This window comes from Lycium ferocissimum, chromosome 2 (assembly GCF_029784015.1).
Source record: "Lycium ferocissimum isolate CSIRO_LF1 chromosome 2, AGI_CSIRO_Lferr_CH_V1, whole genome shotgun sequence".
NCBI lineage: Eukaryota > Viridiplantae > Streptophyta > Magnoliopsida > Solanales > Solanaceae > Lycium > Lycium ferocissimum.
Window position 1 is genome coordinate 46,013,861 of NC_081343.1, and position 20,672 is coordinate 46,034,532.

General features: G+C 34.0%; 1 protein-coding gene across 1 annotated transcript; it reads left to right on the top strand.

The window, feature by feature from the left end:
- Nucleotides 1-15,917: 15,917 nt before the first annotated feature.
- Nucleotides 15,918-20,586, top strand: LOC132040321 (subtilisin-like serine-protease S). Its single transcript, XM_059430965.1, has 11 exons — nucleotides 15,918-16,180; nucleotides 16,323-16,420; nucleotides 16,531-16,628; nucleotides 16,723-16,881; nucleotides 17,412-17,523; nucleotides 17,617-18,142; nucleotides 18,228-18,322; nucleotides 18,418-18,660; nucleotides 18,760-18,874; nucleotides 19,127-19,313; nucleotides 19,661-20,586. Exons 1-11 carry the CDS (start codon nucleotides 16,100-16,102, stop codon nucleotides 20,221-20,223), a joined length of 2,277 nt encoding a protein of 758 aa, XP_059286948.1. The 5' UTR covers nucleotides 15,918-16,099; the 3' UTR covers nucleotides 20,224-20,586.
- The last annotated feature ends 86 nt before the right edge of the window (nucleotides 20,587-20,672 follow it).

The window sequence follows — 20,672 nt, forward strand, 5'->3', positions numbered from 1 at the left end:
AAGCCGAATGACAGTGGCAATGAAACATGTTTCCTTCCGTTCCCCCCATGTATCCCTTCCCCCCGCCCATGTACATATACATATCTCATATACATATGTTATATAAGCGCGCGGAAGGTCCAAGGAAAATCATATATCCATCGGAGTGACATAAGGTCGGAACTATTAACGGAAAATAATATTAAAAGAAAACATGAAACGAAATCATGGACATCATAAACGTTAGTTTATATGCTTGGAATATTTAGAAAATAGTATCGTAACCAAGGAATAAACTTAAAGATCAAGAACTAGTTTAACACTTTCATATTCGTATTAGGTTCTTAACTCAAGACTCTTAGCCATGGAAGCATTCTTGCCATATTTATCATAGACATATTCTCATTAGAGTAGTTACAACACTTATCGTTTGATAAACGGAGCAATAAAGAAAATCCGGAAACTCTTGGGCCCACCTCGAGTCAATTGAGGTGGCGTACACAATTTACATATGTTACATTTTATGACATCACTTGCGAGAGTTTTAAGGTAGTCGGGTCCTATTTGTGCAAGTTCTAAGTGTTTATACAACTTTTCCAACTATTCATAGAACATTTAATTCAATTCTATTGAATGAAAAAGAGATCAAATTCAATCTTAGATTTTAGGAATAGGATCGTCCCCGAGGCCCATATCCAAACCTAATACGTCTAAGACATGCCAAGAAAGAAAAGTGAAGCCTTACATACCTTTTCCGCCTTTTCCTATTCCAAACTCGAGCTCACAATTTCGCCGTAATCTACAATTGGTCACATTTACCAAACATTAATTAGAGCATTTAGAAATTGAATCTTAAAGAAACAACTTGTCTACCGAAATTCGGCAGCTTCCCCGTAAATACTCCATCCCACCAAGTTCAACTTGGCCAATTTCAATCAGAACAATCCGGGAATTCAACCCGGCCAAATTATCAACAACAATACCAACAACCACATCAACAATATCAATAAGCAATTCCAAACGCATTCCAACATTAATAACTCCTTTCTACATAATTCGACGACATTCATGCATATTCCATCCAACTTCATATATCATATCCAAACTAGTATCAACGATCGCATATTCAAATAACAATCCAAAACCTTTCAAACACGATTCAAGAACATTTTCAACAATCCACACAATGTTCAAAATACTTCAAACCATATACTACTCCACCCGAAACTACTCAATTTAACAAGAACCTTGCCAACACCTTTCTTTCTTCTACATTCATAAATTATGTCAACAATACATGCATTTACAACTTTATTCTCATAAATTCAAGAAACTATATCGATATCACATCATCGCCCAATTCAGCCCGCACAATTATAGCTTCAACTTGGATCATTAAAACTTCATTTTACATTATAGAATTCACAACAACACCAACCAAACACTAAATGAATTTAATTCATCATTCCTATACATATGACCTACACACGGCCCCAACAACACACGGCTACATCTTTGACATTCATGTTTTCATGAGCTTCATTCATTTCCACATTCCACAACACCCACAAACTATGGATAACATATGAAAATAAAGTTTGAACCTTACCTTCCTCACTTGTTCTTCATTAGGCTAGAACTATATTCCGCACAAACGAGCGTCTTGCTTGCTCCAACAACTATCCCATGTTGACGAGGGCCTTCATGAGTAAGAAAGCTAGAAGAAAAGTTCTCCATGATCAACTTTGGCTGGTTCGGCCGACCCCCTCTCTTGGCGCTTTTTCTCCTTCTTTTTCTCTCTTCATTTTTCTTGAAATTTCTAGGAGGTGGAATGAAAAAATATGACTTGCATGGTCATCACTTATACATATATATAAATAAATATATGGCACATGCCAAGCACGTGCTCCATGTCTTTCTTCTTTTTTCTTTTCGTTTTTTTTTTCTCCACTTCTCTAGAATTTTCTTAAAGATGAAAATGATGAAAATGATTATCCTAATCATCCAATTCCCATATTTTTAACTTCCGTTATGGCCATGACCCACATCACTCTAATTTCATGAAATTTGAAATTTTTCCATAATGCATTTTTAGTCCCAAATTTTTCCTTAATGTTTCCTTCCAACTAAATCATAAACCACTTGTCATAAAACAAAGTCGGAAAATAGCCTCGCCCATAATTTGTCGCAACTAACTTAAAATATTCCGACGTACGAAATGCGGGATATAACAGTAACATCCAAACCAAATAAAATAATAACCACTGGTTTGGTTATTGTCGGTTTGGTTCGATTTTCGGTTTATGACTAGCAGCCATGAGACTTATCAGTAAAACATTAAAAAGTTGAAAAAGACATGTCTTTTTTTTTTTCTTTTTTTTTTTCAACCAATAACTTTTATTTATAGTTTAAGGTGGAACATACATCATAGAAACATTTTCACTATTAGTGATCGTGTAGTATTCAAGTTACCCAAAGTTGCTAAACTATTATATATAGAGCTAAATATTACACCCCAAGTTTCGGTACATTGAGATTTATTAGGAGTTAGTTAGTTAACTATAGACACCGGAGTTATTGTCGAAAGGATGCAAGATCATTGATGCTCGTTTTACAATACAAGAGTCCGAGTTCGTGTAATAGGTTATGGAAGGAAAGTTAAGGACAAGGCCATTTTTTGATTTTGATTTAATGCGCAAGCCGCTTATAAATATTATTGGCATGGAATATTAAGGGCACACTTGGAATTCGGAAACTATTATATTTCAAGGATTAAGTGTATATGTGGACAAGATGACTAGGCAAGCAATAAAATTGGTCATCTTTATGACTTAAGAAATTCTAGAAACTTGGAGAAAAAGAAAGAAAGAAAGAAAAAAAAAAAAGAATAAGGGGCGCCATGTGGCCGGCCACCTTGGTGTGGGCCATGGCCACATGGTTGGCTACTAATTGAAATAAAAGATGACCAAGTCATCTCATTTCATCATCTTCATCACTTGGAAACTTCAAGAAAACTTGAGAGAAAACATCAAGGCCTATTCGGCCAAGAACATAAAAATTTGAGGGTCAAGAATTGATTACCAAAAATTATTTTCTCCTAGTTTCTCTACTAATTGGAAGGTTCTCGTCGACGTGGAGTGGTTGTTAGAACAAGAAAACCGCTCGTTGTTGTGTTTCACCAAAGCTAGCCGTGGGAGAAGTTGGTGAAAATGGTAAGATTTTATCCTCCCTTACATGTTCTATGGATGATTTGAGCATGTTATAGTATATGGAAATGAATGGAATTCATGAGAATATGGATTATGGTGTTGGCCGAATAGGTGCATATGTGTAGAGGTGAAGAATCAATTTTGTTTAACATGTTTTGGTTGTTGTTGTGAATTCTATGTGATGGAAATGAAGGTATTGAATGGTTTAAATTGAAGTTGTGATTGTTGTAGGTTGGGCCGTGTACATGTAGTATTATATAGGGATGAGGGACTAATTTTATTTAGTATGTTTGAAATGTTGTGTTGCGGATTCTACGATGAAAATGAATGTTTGATGACTCATGTTGATGTTGCAATTGTTGTGGGCTGTTTTGAGAGTAATATGATGTTAATATAGGTTTTTGTGTTCATAAGAATGATGATTGTTAGCATGCGGATTGTTGGTATAGTTTATGAATTCGGTAGAACGATTAAATGGTTGAATAGTGAATTGACTAGTTATGGAAATTGGAAAACGGCGTGTGGGCTATTTTATGGAATATTTTGATATGGGAAATGATATTATTGATGTTGATATTGTTGTTGTTGTTGTTGGTTGATGAATTGAGAATTCGGGCTAGGCACCCAAACAACGGGGGGGGAGATCTTTGCCGATTTTCGGTAGAATATAAAATAGTTTAAGTTGGAACTTGAGATAAGTATGTAATACGGAGACTAACATTAGTGTGAATCCTCTCGAATGTAGATTTGCGAGCTCGGGCGGATAGACGTAGCCAATAGGAGGTCGAGCAGGGTATGTTAAGGCTCACCCCTTCTTTCTTTGGCATGTCTTAGTTGAGAATAAGTTATGGCACGAACTTCGAGGCAACTCTATTCGGTGATCCGAGCATGTTTATGATTCTCATTGGCTTCTTGATATTTGTATTCTTAATGTGGTCAAATCCTAGTCCTTATGTCATTTGTATAATCAAGTTTCAAAAGTTGCATAAAGATTTTGCTTTCAAAAGAGTTTATTTCTAAACGATTTCGAAACTACGAAAGTCCGTAACTTTCACCGAAAGGCTCGGATCGCCTCGATTTGTTCGTAGAAAGTTTTGTGACATATGATGACTTGATTCTTCATAGGCGGGCTCGGAATGATTTGATATACGACTATGGTCCCTACGATACTTTGACATACTTATGATATTTGATATGTTTTCGAGTACCGTCTTAAAGATTTTTGATATAACTATTGCCCGGATTTTCAATAACGATATGAGAATGTTGAGCTATTTCCTCGTGAAGCTATTCTTCATTGATAGTCTCACCTTAAATTAATTGTTCCTTCAAGGTGAGACAAAGCGGCGATAATTATTCCGTAATATGATCGGAGGCTACCGACCTTATGTCACTCCGATAGATACATGACTTTATTTGGGCTCTCATGCATGCTACTCATATGATATATGAATATGATATGTGAATATGATATATGAATATGATATATGTATATGAATATGGGGAATATGGAAAAAGGGCGAGAGCGTTATATACGCGTAACCACGATCGGTTGGTATAATATGACATGATATCGTCCGGACGCGGGATGCCGGACGCGGGATATGTGGTTATGGATCGGGCTGCACGTTCCGCATCAATATGATATATGTATATATGGTTCGGGCTGCACATTCCGCAGCACTAAGCATGCATAGTACCCGCCTAAAAGGCACTCAGACGTACAGGTTGCTCTTTATCCCATGATATGATATGTTCTATATTTTCGTTTGTTACTATTCATGCTTTGTATCCTTCCATATGTTGTTACTCATGCCTTACATACTCGATGCATTGCTCGTCATACCGACGTCCCTTTTTGGGACGCGCGTTAAATGCCCGCAGTAGACGGAGACGCGTCGATCTCTAGGGGCCCCGCGTGACATATTGGAAGCGCACCCGGTTGTTCAGGAGCTTCGGTTTACGGTACTACTTTTGTGTACATATTTTGGCACGGTGGAATCGCCCGACTTGTGGATATATGTATCTTATTTAGAGGCTCGTAGACGAGACATGTACAAGAAGATGTTTGTAGTCCTGCTCGCCTTTATGGATGTATAATCTTTTGGTAAAATCCACTGACACTCGTTCACGAGTATGCTATTGATGATTATGTTGAGTAAGATATGATTGTATCGTCCATATGGCCCACTCAGTAGCACGAATAGAATACATGATAAGAGGTGCCGGTAGGATACTATCGGGCACCCGTCACGACCTTTGGTGGGGTCGTGACACTAAAAACTAACTAAGTAGTGGCTGCACCATTTTTGTCATCTTAATACACATACCTGGAAATAAAGTAGAGCATAGGAGCTTTTAGTCGTTGTTACAAACATACATATTAATTAAACATAAAGACCACCTAAAATTAAAATGAAAATATATGAAATAAAAAAACTTTGTGTAATGATCCCAAACTTTGGGGCAGTACTTGCATTTTCCCCTCAACTCTTCCATTTTATTAAAAAAACTTTGTGTAATGATCCCAAACTTCAGATGTTTTTCTATCATTATCCCCAAGGCTAGGTTCTCGACTACAAGGAGTTGTTCTTTTCTACTTTTTAGGAGGATTACCCACGGAAGAAGTATTAGGGCATTATCATGTGCTTGAGTTGCAGCAAATGCTGATGTTACTGAAGTATCTTCTATAGGAACCTCCAAATCTACAACCTCTGTCCTTTTCATATGAAAAATATTAGAAGTTTAGGACCCATTCGAACAAGAAAAAAGAAAGGTATAAATTCGAAAAAAGAAGAAGAAACAACCTAAAATCAAATGGCTGACAAAGAAAGGCTAAAAATTTAAGTTAAAAGACATTAGACTCTAACGTGAGCTTCCGTTAGTAGGTTTACACTTAACACTTAAAGACATGGGCTTGGACATATTCTTAAAAACACGGGCCTTAAACAATCATGTGAAATAAGTAGACTAACAATCAAATTAATGATTAAAAGGTATAAAATATTTATAATTATTTATGAAAAACTAATATTATACATATAAATATTTATAAAATTTATGTATATAATTTATCGGTTTGGTTCGGTTATTTCTCCGGTTATTTTTTAATAGAACCATAACCAAATAAAATATTATCGGTTTTTAAAATTTAAAACAAAACCAACCCAAACCAAACCAAATGTCGGTTTGGTTAATTTTCGATTTGGTTTTGGTTTTAACCAAAACCGTGAACAACCCTAACAGCAACAACCAACTTTATGATAGTACGCTTTTTGTGAAATAACCCCCATATAACAACTATGTTCTTTTTGTGGTAATATAATAATTAATCATCTTTATAAAAATGGAATATCTGTGATTACCAATAATAAGTGTAGAGATTTTGACCAAATATTTGATCATTTAATACACTATTACGATAAAAAATATTATATGAATGTATATGAAGAGGAGCTTCTACGTGAACATTTCACACAGTGGTTTCTCCTCCAACAGTCAAGTAACTAGCCTTTGGTTATTCCAAAGAAGAGCTCTTGCGTAACGGAGAACTAGTACCGTCAACTCCAATTGTAGCAGCGGGAGTGTCTTCACCACCAGATATTGCATTAAGAGCTATTTTCATAATTAAACGATTTTCCTTCGTTATACAAAGTGTGATTAAGCTTAGAATTTGGCAATTAAAAATGAAAATTAGATTTTATGCATATTTTTTGCTTATAACAGCGAAATATTATTTAAATGTCAATGCTGTTATAAGTGTATAACAACCATTCTCTATAACAGCTGGAAAATTTCGGACCCAACGATGTTGTTATAGAGAGGTTTGACTGTATAGTATTCTTTTTGCCTTCAGCGTTTTTTGTTTGTAAAAATTATTTAAGCATCAGCTTGATAAGGGTAATTACATGATATAGCATCTTACCTTTTTACTTTCTAACTTGGAGCTTTTTCTTATAATTTTCTTCTTGACATATTTTATTTTCTTGATCTAAATTCTTTATCTTCCACAATTTCTACTAGCTTATTGTTTGAATTTTCACATTGCCTTCATAATAGTATTGTCAATTTGTAGGTGAAGGTGTCCTTTGAAGAACATATTGAATAATGAGTATAGAAGGCTGATGATGCTTATCTAGATTTCGGATCTTTCGAAAAGCAAGTTACACAAGACTTAATTAAGTGATTGCAACACATATTGGTGGATAGTCGGCCTTTTTATTTTCCGGTTCCACAAGTAAATGGCCAAATTTTCTATATATCTTGAGTATTCATAATTCATGATCTATTCCAAATTCAGCAAAACACTTACGTGTAGAATAGATTTTTGATGAGGTACTGCTGAATTATGGAATCACAAGTGACTCGATAACTGTTATAGTGATGGCACTATTCTCTCTTAATTAACACATTAACAATACAATTTTGATTCCATCAAAATAGTGTCCATAGTGCAATTGGCGCCGGACCTTTTAGCATTTTTTTTGAAAGTTCAGAACTTCTCACCCTCGAAATTTGAATATAACATGTATATATATATTAATTGTATGTGGGATATGCACTTCACTTGGGAAAAAAATTTGTGAAATTTGCTGACTCATGAGTGAATATAACCAATAATATGTTGGTTATTTGTTTCATTTATGTTTTTAGTTTTGTTAATTTTTATTTAATGTTTCTGTTATTTGCATTGTAAAGTTGCCCCTTTTTTTGGGACAAAAACATGATAATGCAAAATGCATGCAGTCTAACAAAAATATTATTTTTTGTGATTTAATCAATATAATAAAAATTAAATATTACCTATTGTATTTCAATTAAATCTATTGATATTTTTAATAATCGCGTGAAGCGCGGACAAATTCACTGGTTATAATCTACTCCACTAATAGCGTTATGATTTTGGATTCAGTGTTCAGATATGTTATGATACTATTAACTGTAAAGCTAACTTGTAGGCTAACATTCTTTAGTAACGGACACAAATAGACCGCTAAAAACTCATAGTAAAAGAACAATAAATGATACTTATTAGGTAAGGATGATTAAGAAAGGACATAAGTGAAGTGATGATGGGAAATGGAGTCCAATTATGAAGATCCCATGGGGTTTCTTTGTGTAAATGCTAACTAACATGATTTTGGGGTATATTATTTTTATTCCTAATGGATTACCTCTTTGTCATTATAATTATAATTATATAGTTTTACTACTCCCTTCGTCCCATAGTAAATATCATCTTAGTCAAAAAAATTTGTCCCATAATAAGTGTCACCTACTAACCTTAAGAGACCAAGACATAGATTGACTAGTTTTTTTTCAACTCTACCCTTAGACAAAAACTAATAAGTTAAAGTAACATGTAAATGATGATTGAAAAAAGTACAAGTAAACTTGATATTTTGGATTCCAACGTCAAAAGATACTACTTTGCGTATGTTCTAATCAAGAGGAAAAAGCATATAGGAGTAATTTAGTAAATTTTATATTACATTATTAATTTTTTAATATGTGTGTTTTTTATTAAGGTGACACTTATTATGGAACGAACGGCGTATCAACCAACTATTTTTCCAAGAACGAAAAACAGGAGCTTGCACCGAAAAGCATGTATTCCCAAAAGTCAACTCTATACTTGATATCATTACCACTAAACGACACCCAATTATTGCTTCTTTTTATTTCCTTTTCTAATTCATTTTTTACCTCCTGGAAATAAAGTGTACGTTAGAAGTTTCATCTTTTTCCTTTCCTTCCTTTTTTCTATTTACATTTTACTCCTAACATTTTTTTATAGTCCCGTATCCGGAATTCACGTCTTATGAATCCAGATTCGTACAGACGCACAAAAGAAGAAACGCTTCTTATCACAAGTAACCGGCCCATTATCGTCTTATCGAGGCTTGAACTGAGACCTCTAATTAAAAGTGAATGAATATCATCCATCCCATCATATTCTTTAATGATCCCTCTCAAAAATATCATCCATCCCATTATATTCTTTAATGATCCCATCATATTCTTTAATGATCCCGATCAAAAATATCATCCATCCCATTATATTCTTTAATGATCCCATCATATTCTTTAATGATCCCTCTCAAAAATATCATCCATCCCATTATATTCTTTAATGATCCCGATCAAAAATATCATCCATCCCATCATATTCTTTAATGATCCTATCAAAAATATCTACTTTTCACTATATATAACAATTGACATTAGCGGACATTAGCTATCAAGCAGTCTTTTTCACATTGTAAAATTATGTACTTGCATGAGTCATGTATAGCTACTTTTTGTTTTTCTCGTAAGAATTTTCTTTAACATCACTGGATTCCAAACCAATCTAAGCTCCCAAGTTGAATTATGGAACATCAAAACAAAGTGAGATTTTTTGTTGTTGAGAAAACTAAGATATTTCCTAAGTTTTAGAACCTTCTAGAAATACCGACTTATGTTGATTTTCAGCAGGAAATATATAATGTAGTACTAATACTAATATTTGTAAAATTCAAGAGGTTGGCTAAGGATTTTAGACGCAAATGATGCTTGCATTGGATTTTATATTGATGATGAAATGAGCCTGACATTTTGTTGTTACACGTACAGCAGGTATATATTTGACACAATGTTGGTCTATCTCATTATAGATCGATCATCAATTTTCAGTGATGGTGATGTTTACATATTTCCAATATATATATATATATATATATATAAGATCACTTTCTTTAACCAAATTAACTTTGAGACACAAAGGAAAAAAGAGAGCCATCATTTAACAAGTGTTGAATCTAGAAAAAGAAAGTACCTACCATGTTAAGTAATAAAATCACTCAACACTTAATCTTCTAAGATACTATTAGAGTCCCACTTAAATCTTATAATTATGTCAAAGTAGCACTTATCTACTAATTCACCCATCAAAGATCCTTTAAGAGCCCATATCTCACCAAAGCAAACATCCACTTTGAAGATGTGCTGATTAAGTGATTGTTAATTTGTTAGTTATGTTTGGATTTCATGTGAACTTATTCTAATTACAATTTTCTGGATCTTTCCACGTGGTGAAAATCATTGGGTTTTGAATTTTGTAAAAGTATGTCTTGTATGCTAGGATAATCTCTAAAATTTTGTTTATGTGCTTGCAATATTACTGACGTATCTCAATGAATCATTGAAGTCATGTATATATTTTAAATCTTTGTCATACAGGGGGAAGAGGGGAATAGGCAATTATGAGGGAAGCGATTAGAAGGTAGGCAATCAAGCCTTTCACAGTAATAAGATAAAAGTTTAGGTAATCAATCCATTAATTTATTATATTTTCCTCGTACAATTACACATAACACATCGAATGTTAGGAGTTAGTTCCACGGATAAATATTAAAGTCAGCACAAATGAGCATGTTGTTATTGGGTAAGGGTCAATACGGTATTAGTATACCAATTATATATCTAGGACATCAGAAAGTAAATAATAATAAAACAATATTAGCAAGTGGAAATGAGGAAGAATATTAAAAAGAGAAAGGAATTATAGAGCATAAGTACGATCAAATTAAAACTATACTAAATCAGAGTGAGAAAAAGGCATTGGTTGCTTTAAATTGGAATATAACGTCCATATGAGCAAAGACTTGCTTACACGCCTTGCTCATCTCTAAAGTTTCATAAAACAATTCAATACATCCTTAATATGTTTGTTCTTTACGTAATAATCAATTGGTAACTTCTAAACGTGGATTCTCCTGCTTGGATTACGTATTACTTGGAAACGTGAATCCAAATTCAAGCATTTCCCTATAAATCTTGCTCCTTACTCTTGGGAAAATATGCTTGTTTTTCAAGACTTGTCTATTGTCTGAGGGATTTTTATTTTATGAACTAATAGCAAGGTTTTCCAAAACATGCTTGGTTAAGTTTATCTTTTTGTTGAGAAAGAAATTTTTCTTTTTGAAGAATTGTAGTACTGAAAAGTGCCTCAAGTTTCTCTACTTTTTTGGTTTTGTTTTGGATGACTCATAAAGAAAATATTGTATAACTATTCGAACATAAGTGTTTAATTTTAAACAAAATTTCTTCAAACGATGCTACTCAACAAATCTTTCAAAAAGATAATCCTAACATAACTAAATATTGTTGAGGACATTTCCGGTTCATCGTCCCCAAAAAAAAGCTTTTAACATATTTCGCCGCTCGGTCGAAAATAATTACAGTCTTTAGTCAAATATACACAAAATATATTCCTTTTGTTAATATGATATACTTTTCTTTTTACAAGTCCAATGACACATTTCCTTATTTGACAATAATTTAACTTCAAACTTTACCTTTTACGCTTAACGAGATGATTTATAACTACTCCCTCCATTCACTTTTACTTGTCCAGTATTCCAAAAATAGATTTTCACTTTTACTTGTCACTTTTAGAATATCAAGACAACACAATTTCTTTTTTCCTGTTACCCATAGTATTAAATACTCACTTCAAATCATTTTTCAAATTCAATAAAATATGCACCAATTAATATGGGTACATTGGTAAATTATGCACTTCATTTATTATTTCTTAAGGGGTGTGCATAGTCAAAAGTGGACAAGTAAAAGTGAATGGAAGGAGTACACAAATATTTTTGATTTGTTTTAGACCACAAGATTCAAAATTCTTCATTTATTTCTTAAATTCCGTGCCTGGTCAAACCACGTCACATAAATTAGGATGGAGGAAGTACTAAGTATGTACTACTCCATAAAATATGTATAAACATGAATATACATTTACTAGCTATTATTTGGGTGAGAGGCTATTTATGTGCATTTCCCCAAAACAAAAGAAAATTGAAAAAGGAGTTGGAATGCATTTAAATATTACGTGACATGCAGAACTTGTAGCGTGAACGGACTAATTCTTTTCCACTTTATTGCATGTAAAGGTTGAAAATATAAAATGCAAAGTTGCCACATTATTTTTATTAGGGGCTTCGAATTCTTTTAATCACCCAATAAAGACTATAAAGTTGCGCTTCCCGGAAGCAACAAAATGAAAATCCTTAGTTTTCTTCCCAAAAGAGGAAAAAAAAAAAATTGGACATCAAGAGTTCCTATTCAATTTTGTTTGATTGCTCTGGTTCTGTTTTGCAATTCATTCAACTCACCAAGAATCTTTCTGAAATACTTAGCTCAAACGATGCTACCAAGTTCTTAATTATTTTCTTGAAACAAATATAATAGAAATCGTAGAAATTAATACTGATATTTAAAGCAGGAGATGACATTAATAAATGGACCACATAGGAATTTGCTAGGAAAGACAAAAAAAAGCAGGCAGGACATGAGAATGGATGAAAGAACAAAAGCACGCAATTCATGAGGAATGTGTCTGCCATTTGTTTAGGTATACATTCACGTATTTCGTGCATTCCTACATATTGTTTTATCTATTCCTTGTCACCAACTCCAATGGTAAAAAAATAATAATTGGAGTATACGATTTTATAACGTAATATGGATGAAAACGAATATGATATAGTATATATTTGATGAATATATACTCGACTATTCGACCGTACGATAATTATATGTTGTGATTGCATGAAAGAGGGACAATGTCTTTCTTTACTATCTAGGAGTTGAAAGGCAAAAAAAAAAAAAAAAAAAAAAAAAGAAATATATACAGTTGTACTTCATGATAGTGCATATAAAATAGTACAATAGTTTTGGCTTGGGCTCTGGATATGTGTTAAACAAAAATAGTAAAATACTAAGTACGTTTAAGTTAAAATATTAGTAATAGATATAAGTATTCAATAAATGAGATAGAATGTACTCCTAATAAATTTTGAGTACCCATAAAATTCAAATTCTGAAGTTGTCCACGTAAATAACTAAATGAAAGGGAGAGAATATTATAGAGATTTTGTGCCTAACATTTTAACACTACTTGTTATAATGTTATGTCGTTAGCTAATTATGTTTTCCTATACGTTTTAAATATGCCGATGCATAAATCTCTGGAATTGAGAGGAGAGAGTTGGACAGGAGTAGCTTTCATAAGATTCTTTATGTTTTGTTTGGTTTATTCTGTATTTCTATAGTATTATTTGGGGTTTTCTTAATTTTTGGATATCCACGAGGGAGGGTAAATTAAAATTTATTACTACTAGGTATGTTCTTGCTATTTTTAGGTAATAAATGAGTACCAGCAAAATGATGTTGTCTATTGGACAAAAAGATTGAGAAATCTTTCCCTCTTGCTGTCCATCAGCTGAGTTGTCTTTGTACGTATCTAGCTAGGTTAGTGACAAATGACAATTCTATAAAATAACGGTCCTTATTGTTTCTTGTTCCATAGCTTGTGCCATTTCATGCATGTTTCCACATTCCTCCGTGAAGTGAGCAAATATTAGATGATGACATAAAAAATTAATATGATTTTTATCTTCATAATTAGCGATGGAAGGAAAAGTTGGAGGAGAGAGGTGAAATGAATTGGGGTTTAATTTTGAGGTGACATGCCACGTGGTGATCGATCACCTCGCTAAAATGACAGCGTCATGTGGGATGATTATAGGTCCAACTTGGACAATCCTAACGAAGGAGGAGTATATATATTTGAGGCACTTGGATGACACAGAAAATAAGTAGTATAACGAATGATAAAATTAATTCTTTTCGCATAGCCCTATTCTTTAGAAAGAAGTTAAAACAAAAATAAAAAACCTTACTAACACACGAGCCTTATACTTTCTTATCACAATTCATAAGGCAGCTATAATTATTTAACGGTATTGTATCTCATCATCAATTCTACTGAATATGGAGTAATATTCTTTTCCACGGTTGAATTGCTTGCAAGTTGCACCCAAGCTTTCTTTCTTTTTCCAAGATGATGAAAAAGTTGTACTAATAAAGCTCAAATAGAGTTAACTACCAAATGTTGATCACTGCTATAATTGGTGATAATGGTGAGTAATGATGACAATTCTGGTAATATGATGATGAATGACCTGAACTTTTTATTATCAACATTGGATTACAGTATCCTTCTAGAGCCCTCATCCTTTTTTAATTGTAGTGTTCCATCAGCTTGTACATGCCTCAGTTAATTCTATAAATATTTGATATATATCTCTCACCAATACAAATGCCAGGTATTCTATCAACCAAGACATGAATAGACAAAAAAATATTACCTAATATTTTTATCTCCATTAAAATTTAAACTTCAAACCTCTTGATTCTTGACCCACTAGAATCCTATCCCTTTAGTTGTTTTTTTTAAACCCAAAGTCAATGTGTCAACAACAACTCTTCTCTTTTTTCTCGTTCTTCCACAGCAAGTTTTGATATAAAAACTAGAACCACTAAATTAGGAAACATCTTTGCTTAGCTTACTAGGAACTCTTTGATCATTTGGATGGTATATACTCTATCATGTAGTACATTATATATCAAAGCCAGAGAGATAAAAAGGCCATAGCCCAATAACCTAAAAATTAAAATAAGAACTTGAAAGAAAGTGATTTTTATTTAAAGATTTTAAGAGCTTTATTTGGCAGGTTGACCATTGACCAATAAATGTATCAATACTTCCCATTTTCCGTGACACAAGTATTATACCGAATCAAACAACATTTCTTAAAATTTCTTAAATTTGTGGCTTGTTTTACTTTAGTGTCCTAGTTTCTTATACATAAAATATTATGGGATCCATGCATAAAATTGGCCATAACAGTCCAGTAAGTAGAAATAATTACTCATTAGCATTCGAATTAGTAAATTGAAAAATAAAACATGTCACTTTTTAAGCAGCACCCATTGAACTGATTGCATAAAAAATTCGTTTATACTATGAACGGTGGATATAAAATAAACTCTTTTGTATTAAATAAGCGGTTCAATTAAAAAGTTTTTAACATTCAAAGAGAAGGTTAACATGAGAAAGTATCCTTTTTCGGGTTTTCTATACTTCAATAAAAAATTGAATTTACCAGGTATATCCCAGCTGGTCAGTCACACAGAGAAAAATGTAAGACTGATTGGACAGTACCTAAAACATACACAAAACAATTAATTATTCCCTCCTAGCATGTGAAAGAAGCCTTGAAGAATTTACATTGGTGAATGTACAAAATCATAAGAGGAAATTGGGGCTATATGGCCTAGTGTAGTAGCAGTACTTTCCCTTGCTTCATCCATCACATATAATTATGGTGTTTTAACAGACACGTAGCACTAAAATATAATTACTCCACACGATAATGGAATAATCTTTTTTTTCCTTTTTAACGGTCTACTGACTGACTAACTGTTGCTTCTCCTTAGGTAGTGGAGTCCCTCGTGGTTGGTTCAGTTAAAAGCAAAGTCTCCATTTTCACCACTAACTTCCCTTTTCTCCAATTTTTTCTGCCTTGTGTGAGTGGAGAGTTTTCACGTTTGGTACGTGGACTAAGTTATCTCGAAATTATAGTTTTGAGATTATTATTTCTAAACTAATTTATCCAACCTATGAGGTGGAATAAAATAATAAGATAAATTTACACTTTCTACCGAATAAAGTATAAAATTTATTACAAACTTAATTCTAGAATATTCGCCTTATCCCGCTTACCAGAACTTTGTACTGGCATGATTATACCCATCAAATTCTTGGATACAGTTTTACGCTATACCAAATACTAGTACTACTAATTTTGTGTAACAGAAAGAAATATACTGGTGTACTGCCACATTATACCCGTGACACTGAATTATCTCTCTCTCTTTTTCTCTCTCTCTTCTTTATTTCAAATCATTTCTTTTCTCATACTCTGAGTGTCTTGTCCTGCTATAAAAACCTCATCTTTTTTTTGCTTGTAGTAGATTACACATTCTTTTACTAGCCTCGTACTACAAAATAGGAGATGGGTGTTTCAAAAAAGGCTCTTCTTTTACTGTATCTTTGTGTTTTTCTTGGAGAAATTAGCCTTTGCTTGTCTTCAAAGGTAAACTTGGCTCTGTAGTCTTTATGAACTTTATGTGGATATGGGTTTTTATTTGCTGTTATTGAGGATGTATATTTGAATGATGTTTTGAAAATGATGAATAGTTGGAAAAGTTGTGTTCTTGTTTTCTTTTCCCTTCCAGTTATATGTGGTGTACATGGGAAGCAAAGATAATGATGAACATCCAGATGAAATTTTGAGGCAAAACCATCAAATGCTGACTGCTATTCATAGAGGAAAGTAAGTCCTTGTTACTTATAGCTATGAATTTGTTTTCCCCTTTTTATCTGGTTCTTTTCTGTTTTACACTTGTTGGTTTTGGCAAAAGACTGAAGTGGTAACTTTTACAGCGTTGAACAAGCCAAGACTTCACATGTATACAGTTATAGGCATGGTTTTAAAGGCTTTGCAGCAAAGTTGACTGAAACACAGGCTTCTGAAATATCCGGTAAGCCTTTGCCAAATGTTTTTCCTTTACTATATTACAGAAAAATGAATAAATAGTAATTAAGAAGTTTGTCTTTAACGTTGAAACAAAACAGAAATGCCTGGAGTGGTATCTGTTTTTCCTAATACTAAGAGGAACCTGCATACAACTCATTCATGGGATTTTATGGGGCTTAGTGATGATGAAACAATGGAAATCCCAGGTTTTTCTACCAAGAACCAAGTTAATGTAATCATTGGTTTCATTGATACAGGTAATTAATTTCTCTGTTCCTCTAGCTTTACGTAATCTTAATTGCAGCAATCTTTTTCCAGTTAGGTGAAGATATGACCATTTAGTACTATTAGATGGAACCAACCTAGATGGTGCCTTCATTTATTGTATTGTCACGTAAAAGGCTCTTGTCTCTGTTACTTTTCTTTTAAAGAGTACAATAACATGACTTTGAAAAAGTGCTAAGTTTGTCATTTTAGGTACATATGGTTGAACTGGGGAAAGTAGTTCCTTTAGTACTCTGTTTCCTTTTCATCTACTCATCAATCAATCAATTCTTGTTTCAATCATTTTCGAATGATGGGATATGTTTGCATAGATTTTCTTTAGCCCAAGTTTATGCAACTGTCCACCTTCTTCTTTGCATTTGTTGAACTGTTTGTGAGTGTAATTTGAGATAAGTGCCACTATCAGTTTATCTTCAACCTGGTCCCCAGTTTTCTTCTTTCCCTTGTTTTTCAAACTAATTGAATCTTTGAGGTTAAGCTCTTAAGGTGTTTACTGAAACAGGAATTTGGCCTGAGTCTCCAAGTTTTAGTGACACCAATATGCCCCCAGTGCCAGCTGGATGGAAAGGACAATGTCAATCAGGGGAAGCATTCAATGCCTCAATATGCAACAGGTTTTCTTTTATTTGCCAACCATTTCTTGCAGTTTATTGTTTTGTTATATTGATGGATGAAAAGTGCAATAAGAATAATTTTGTCTTATATAGGAAAATAATTGGGGCTAGATATTATATGAGTGGCTATGTAGCTGAAGAAGATAATGGAAAGGCCATGTTCAAGTCTGCCAGAGACAGTACTGGTCATGGAAGTCATACAGCTTCGACTGCTGCAGGTCGTTACGTAGCTAATATGAATTACAAAGGTTTGGCATCTGGAGGAGCTAGAGGTGGTGCCCCAATGGCCAGGATAGCGGTTTACAAAACCTGTTGGAGTTCTGGTTGCTATGATGTTGATTTGTTGGCTGCATTTGATGATGCAATTAGAGATGGGGTTCATGTAATTTCTCTATCTTTGGGCCCTGCTTCTCCCCAAGGAGATTATTTCAATGATGCTATTTCTGTGGGGTCATTTCATGCTGTTAGCCGTGGGATACTCGTGGTGGCTTCAGCTGGAAATGAAGGAACCTCTGGTTCAGCCACAAATTTAGCTCCCTGGATGGTCACAGTTGCAGCTAGTTCAACTGACAGAGATTTTACATCTGATATTATGCTAGGAAATAGAGTTCGACTCAAGGTGCGGAATCCCACTTTTCAATTAGTTTTACATATTAAGTACTATTTGATTTCTATCTCCTCATTAAGTTCCGGATATTTGGAAGGGTGAAAGTCTTAGCTTATCTCAAATGAATACATCTGCAAGAATCATACCTGCTTCTGAAGCTTATGGGGGATACTTCACTCCCTATCAATCCAGGTGAAGCAGAAGGTACTTCGCTGTTTGTTAAATATAGATATGTATGCATTGACAATTATATTAAAGTACTTTTCCCTTCCTCTCTTTTCCACTAGTTATTGCTTAGATAGTTCTTTGAATAGAACTAAGGCCAAAGGGAAGGTTCTTGTGTGTCGACATGCTGGAAGCTCAAGTGAGTCGAAGCTGGAAAAAAGCATGATAGTTAAAAAAGCTGGTGGAGTTGGGATGATCCTTATTGATGAAGCAGACAAGGGTGTGGCCATCCCCTTTTCCATTCCAGCAGCTACTGTTGGAAAAAGGATTGGAAACAAGATCCTAGCTTACATTAATAATACACGGTTCATTTCTTTCTTAGTGACTGTTGATATTAGTTGTATTAGTCTATGATGTTATGAGCAATCATCTCATCCTATTTCACATCTCTTTTACATCAACAGCCACCCTACGGCAAAGATTCTCTCTGCTAAAACTGTTTTGGGAGCTCAACCTGCTCCTCGAGTAACTGCATTTTCTTCAAGAGGTCCTAATTCTCTAACACCAGAAATTTTGAAGGTAATTTGTGTGCTTAAAATAGTATCAAGTTTTTTAGAGACTTGTCTTTCAACTGCTCGTTTCAACATCGAACCCTCTTTGCTTTTATCATCTAGACCAACAAGGTTTTATGGTGCATCCTGAGATTTACTTCCAGGATTTTCAATGTGGTTGTAGATTAGTTCTTTTTTACTTTGAATCTCTTTGGTTCCTACTTTACTTGAGGATTCACTTTTTCTTGTAAGTAATTTCCCTGCTGATTTTGCCTTGTAGCCTGATATTGCAGCTCCTGGGTTAAATATCCTGGCAGCATGGTCTCCAGCAGTTTCTAGGTTGAACTTCAACATACTCTCTGGAACTTCCATGTCTTGCCCCCACATAACAGGAGTTGTTGCCTTGATAAAAGCTGTGCATCCATCATGGTCTCCCTCGGCAATCAAATCAGCCATCATGACCACTGGTAAAATGGATGCTTTACATAGTCTAACTATTTTATTCAACCCGTTAATGCATTTAGAATCTGCCATTTCATCTGCTTGCATTGGTTTAAAGGGTGATATATAGGAAGCTATAGGTGCGTCTGAGATTTGCTTTAATTAAAGAAAGAAAAGGGTGAGGGGGTAACATATACAGATTTGGTTTTTTTTGAGCAAATTATCTTAAAAACTACTCATGGTTTTGTTTGAGCTTTATATCTTAAAAGTTGTTTCAGGTTTTGTTTGAGCTTTGTATCTTAAAAACTGTTTGTGTGTATAAAAGTGAGGTCAACTTTTACATAATAATCTAATGTCATGAATGTTAATGCAGCCAAACTGTCAGATATGCATCACAAACCCATAATAGTAGATCCTGAAGGGGAGAGGGCTGATCCATTTGACTTTGGTTCTGGCTTTGTGAACCCCGCTAAAGTCCTGGATCCTGGTCTTATATATGATGCACAGCCAGCAGATTACAGAGCATTTCTTTGTTCACTAGGTTATGATGAGAAATCTTTGCATCTAATAACGAGGGACAACAGAACGTGTAATCAAACCTTTGCATCACCAAATGAACTAAATTATCCCTCCATCACAGTACCAGACCTCAGAAACAAATATTCAGCATCGCGAACTGTCACAAATGTGGGGAAAGCAAGAAGCATTTACAGGGCAGTTATATTTGCACCTAAGGGTGTCAATGTTACTGTGGTGCCCCGAAGATTAGCCTTCACAAGATATTACCAGAAAATGAATTTCACAGTGACTTTCAAAGTGGCTGCACCTACACAGGGATATGTCTTTGGGTCCTTGTCATGGAGGAACAAAAGAACATGGGTAACATCTCCACTTGTTGTCAGAGTAGCGCATTCCAACATGGGTATGATGGTATAGTTGAGCTGAAAAGCTATTTATTTGGTTAAAAAGGAAGTAACAGATATTACAACCAGTAGCAGCTGAAAATGGTTGCAGTAGCTAAGGAAAATGTGAAGTGACAAATTTATGGAGCAGGAGTAAAGATTCAGTATCACACTTGATAATTGCATGAAGCCAACACAAAATTCATAGTAGAATACTTGTAATTAGTAGTAGAATACAAATAACTAGTGTAATTCTTTATTCCGTTTGCCCTAGTTTGGAGTTATTATCGATGCAGCCTTAGTTTACGCAACTTCTCATTTATACAGCAAAACTCTTTTACTTGTCTAGTAATTTTGCATTATGATTGGCATCTCCGTGTCTCTGCTTCTATCTTTACTAGTAGTTCGTTCATTAATGGAATATCTTATCATGTTGGTATTACTAAACCCATGAAACAAACAAAAACCTTTTTTTTTCTTCTG

Coding starts and splice junctions, on each gene's coding strand:
- LOC132040321 (XM_059430965.1), top strand. CDS start 16,100: ATGGGTGTTTCAAAAAAGGCTCTTCTTTTACTGTATCTTTGTGTTTTT. Junction 17,524..17,616: donor AATGCCTCAATATGCAACAG/GTTTTCTTTTAT, acceptor TGTCTTATATAG/GAAAATAATTGGGGCTAGAT. Junction 18,875..19,126: donor TAACACCAGAAATTTTGAAG/GTAATTTGTGTG, acceptor TTTGCCTTGTAG/CCTGATATTGCAGCTCCTGG.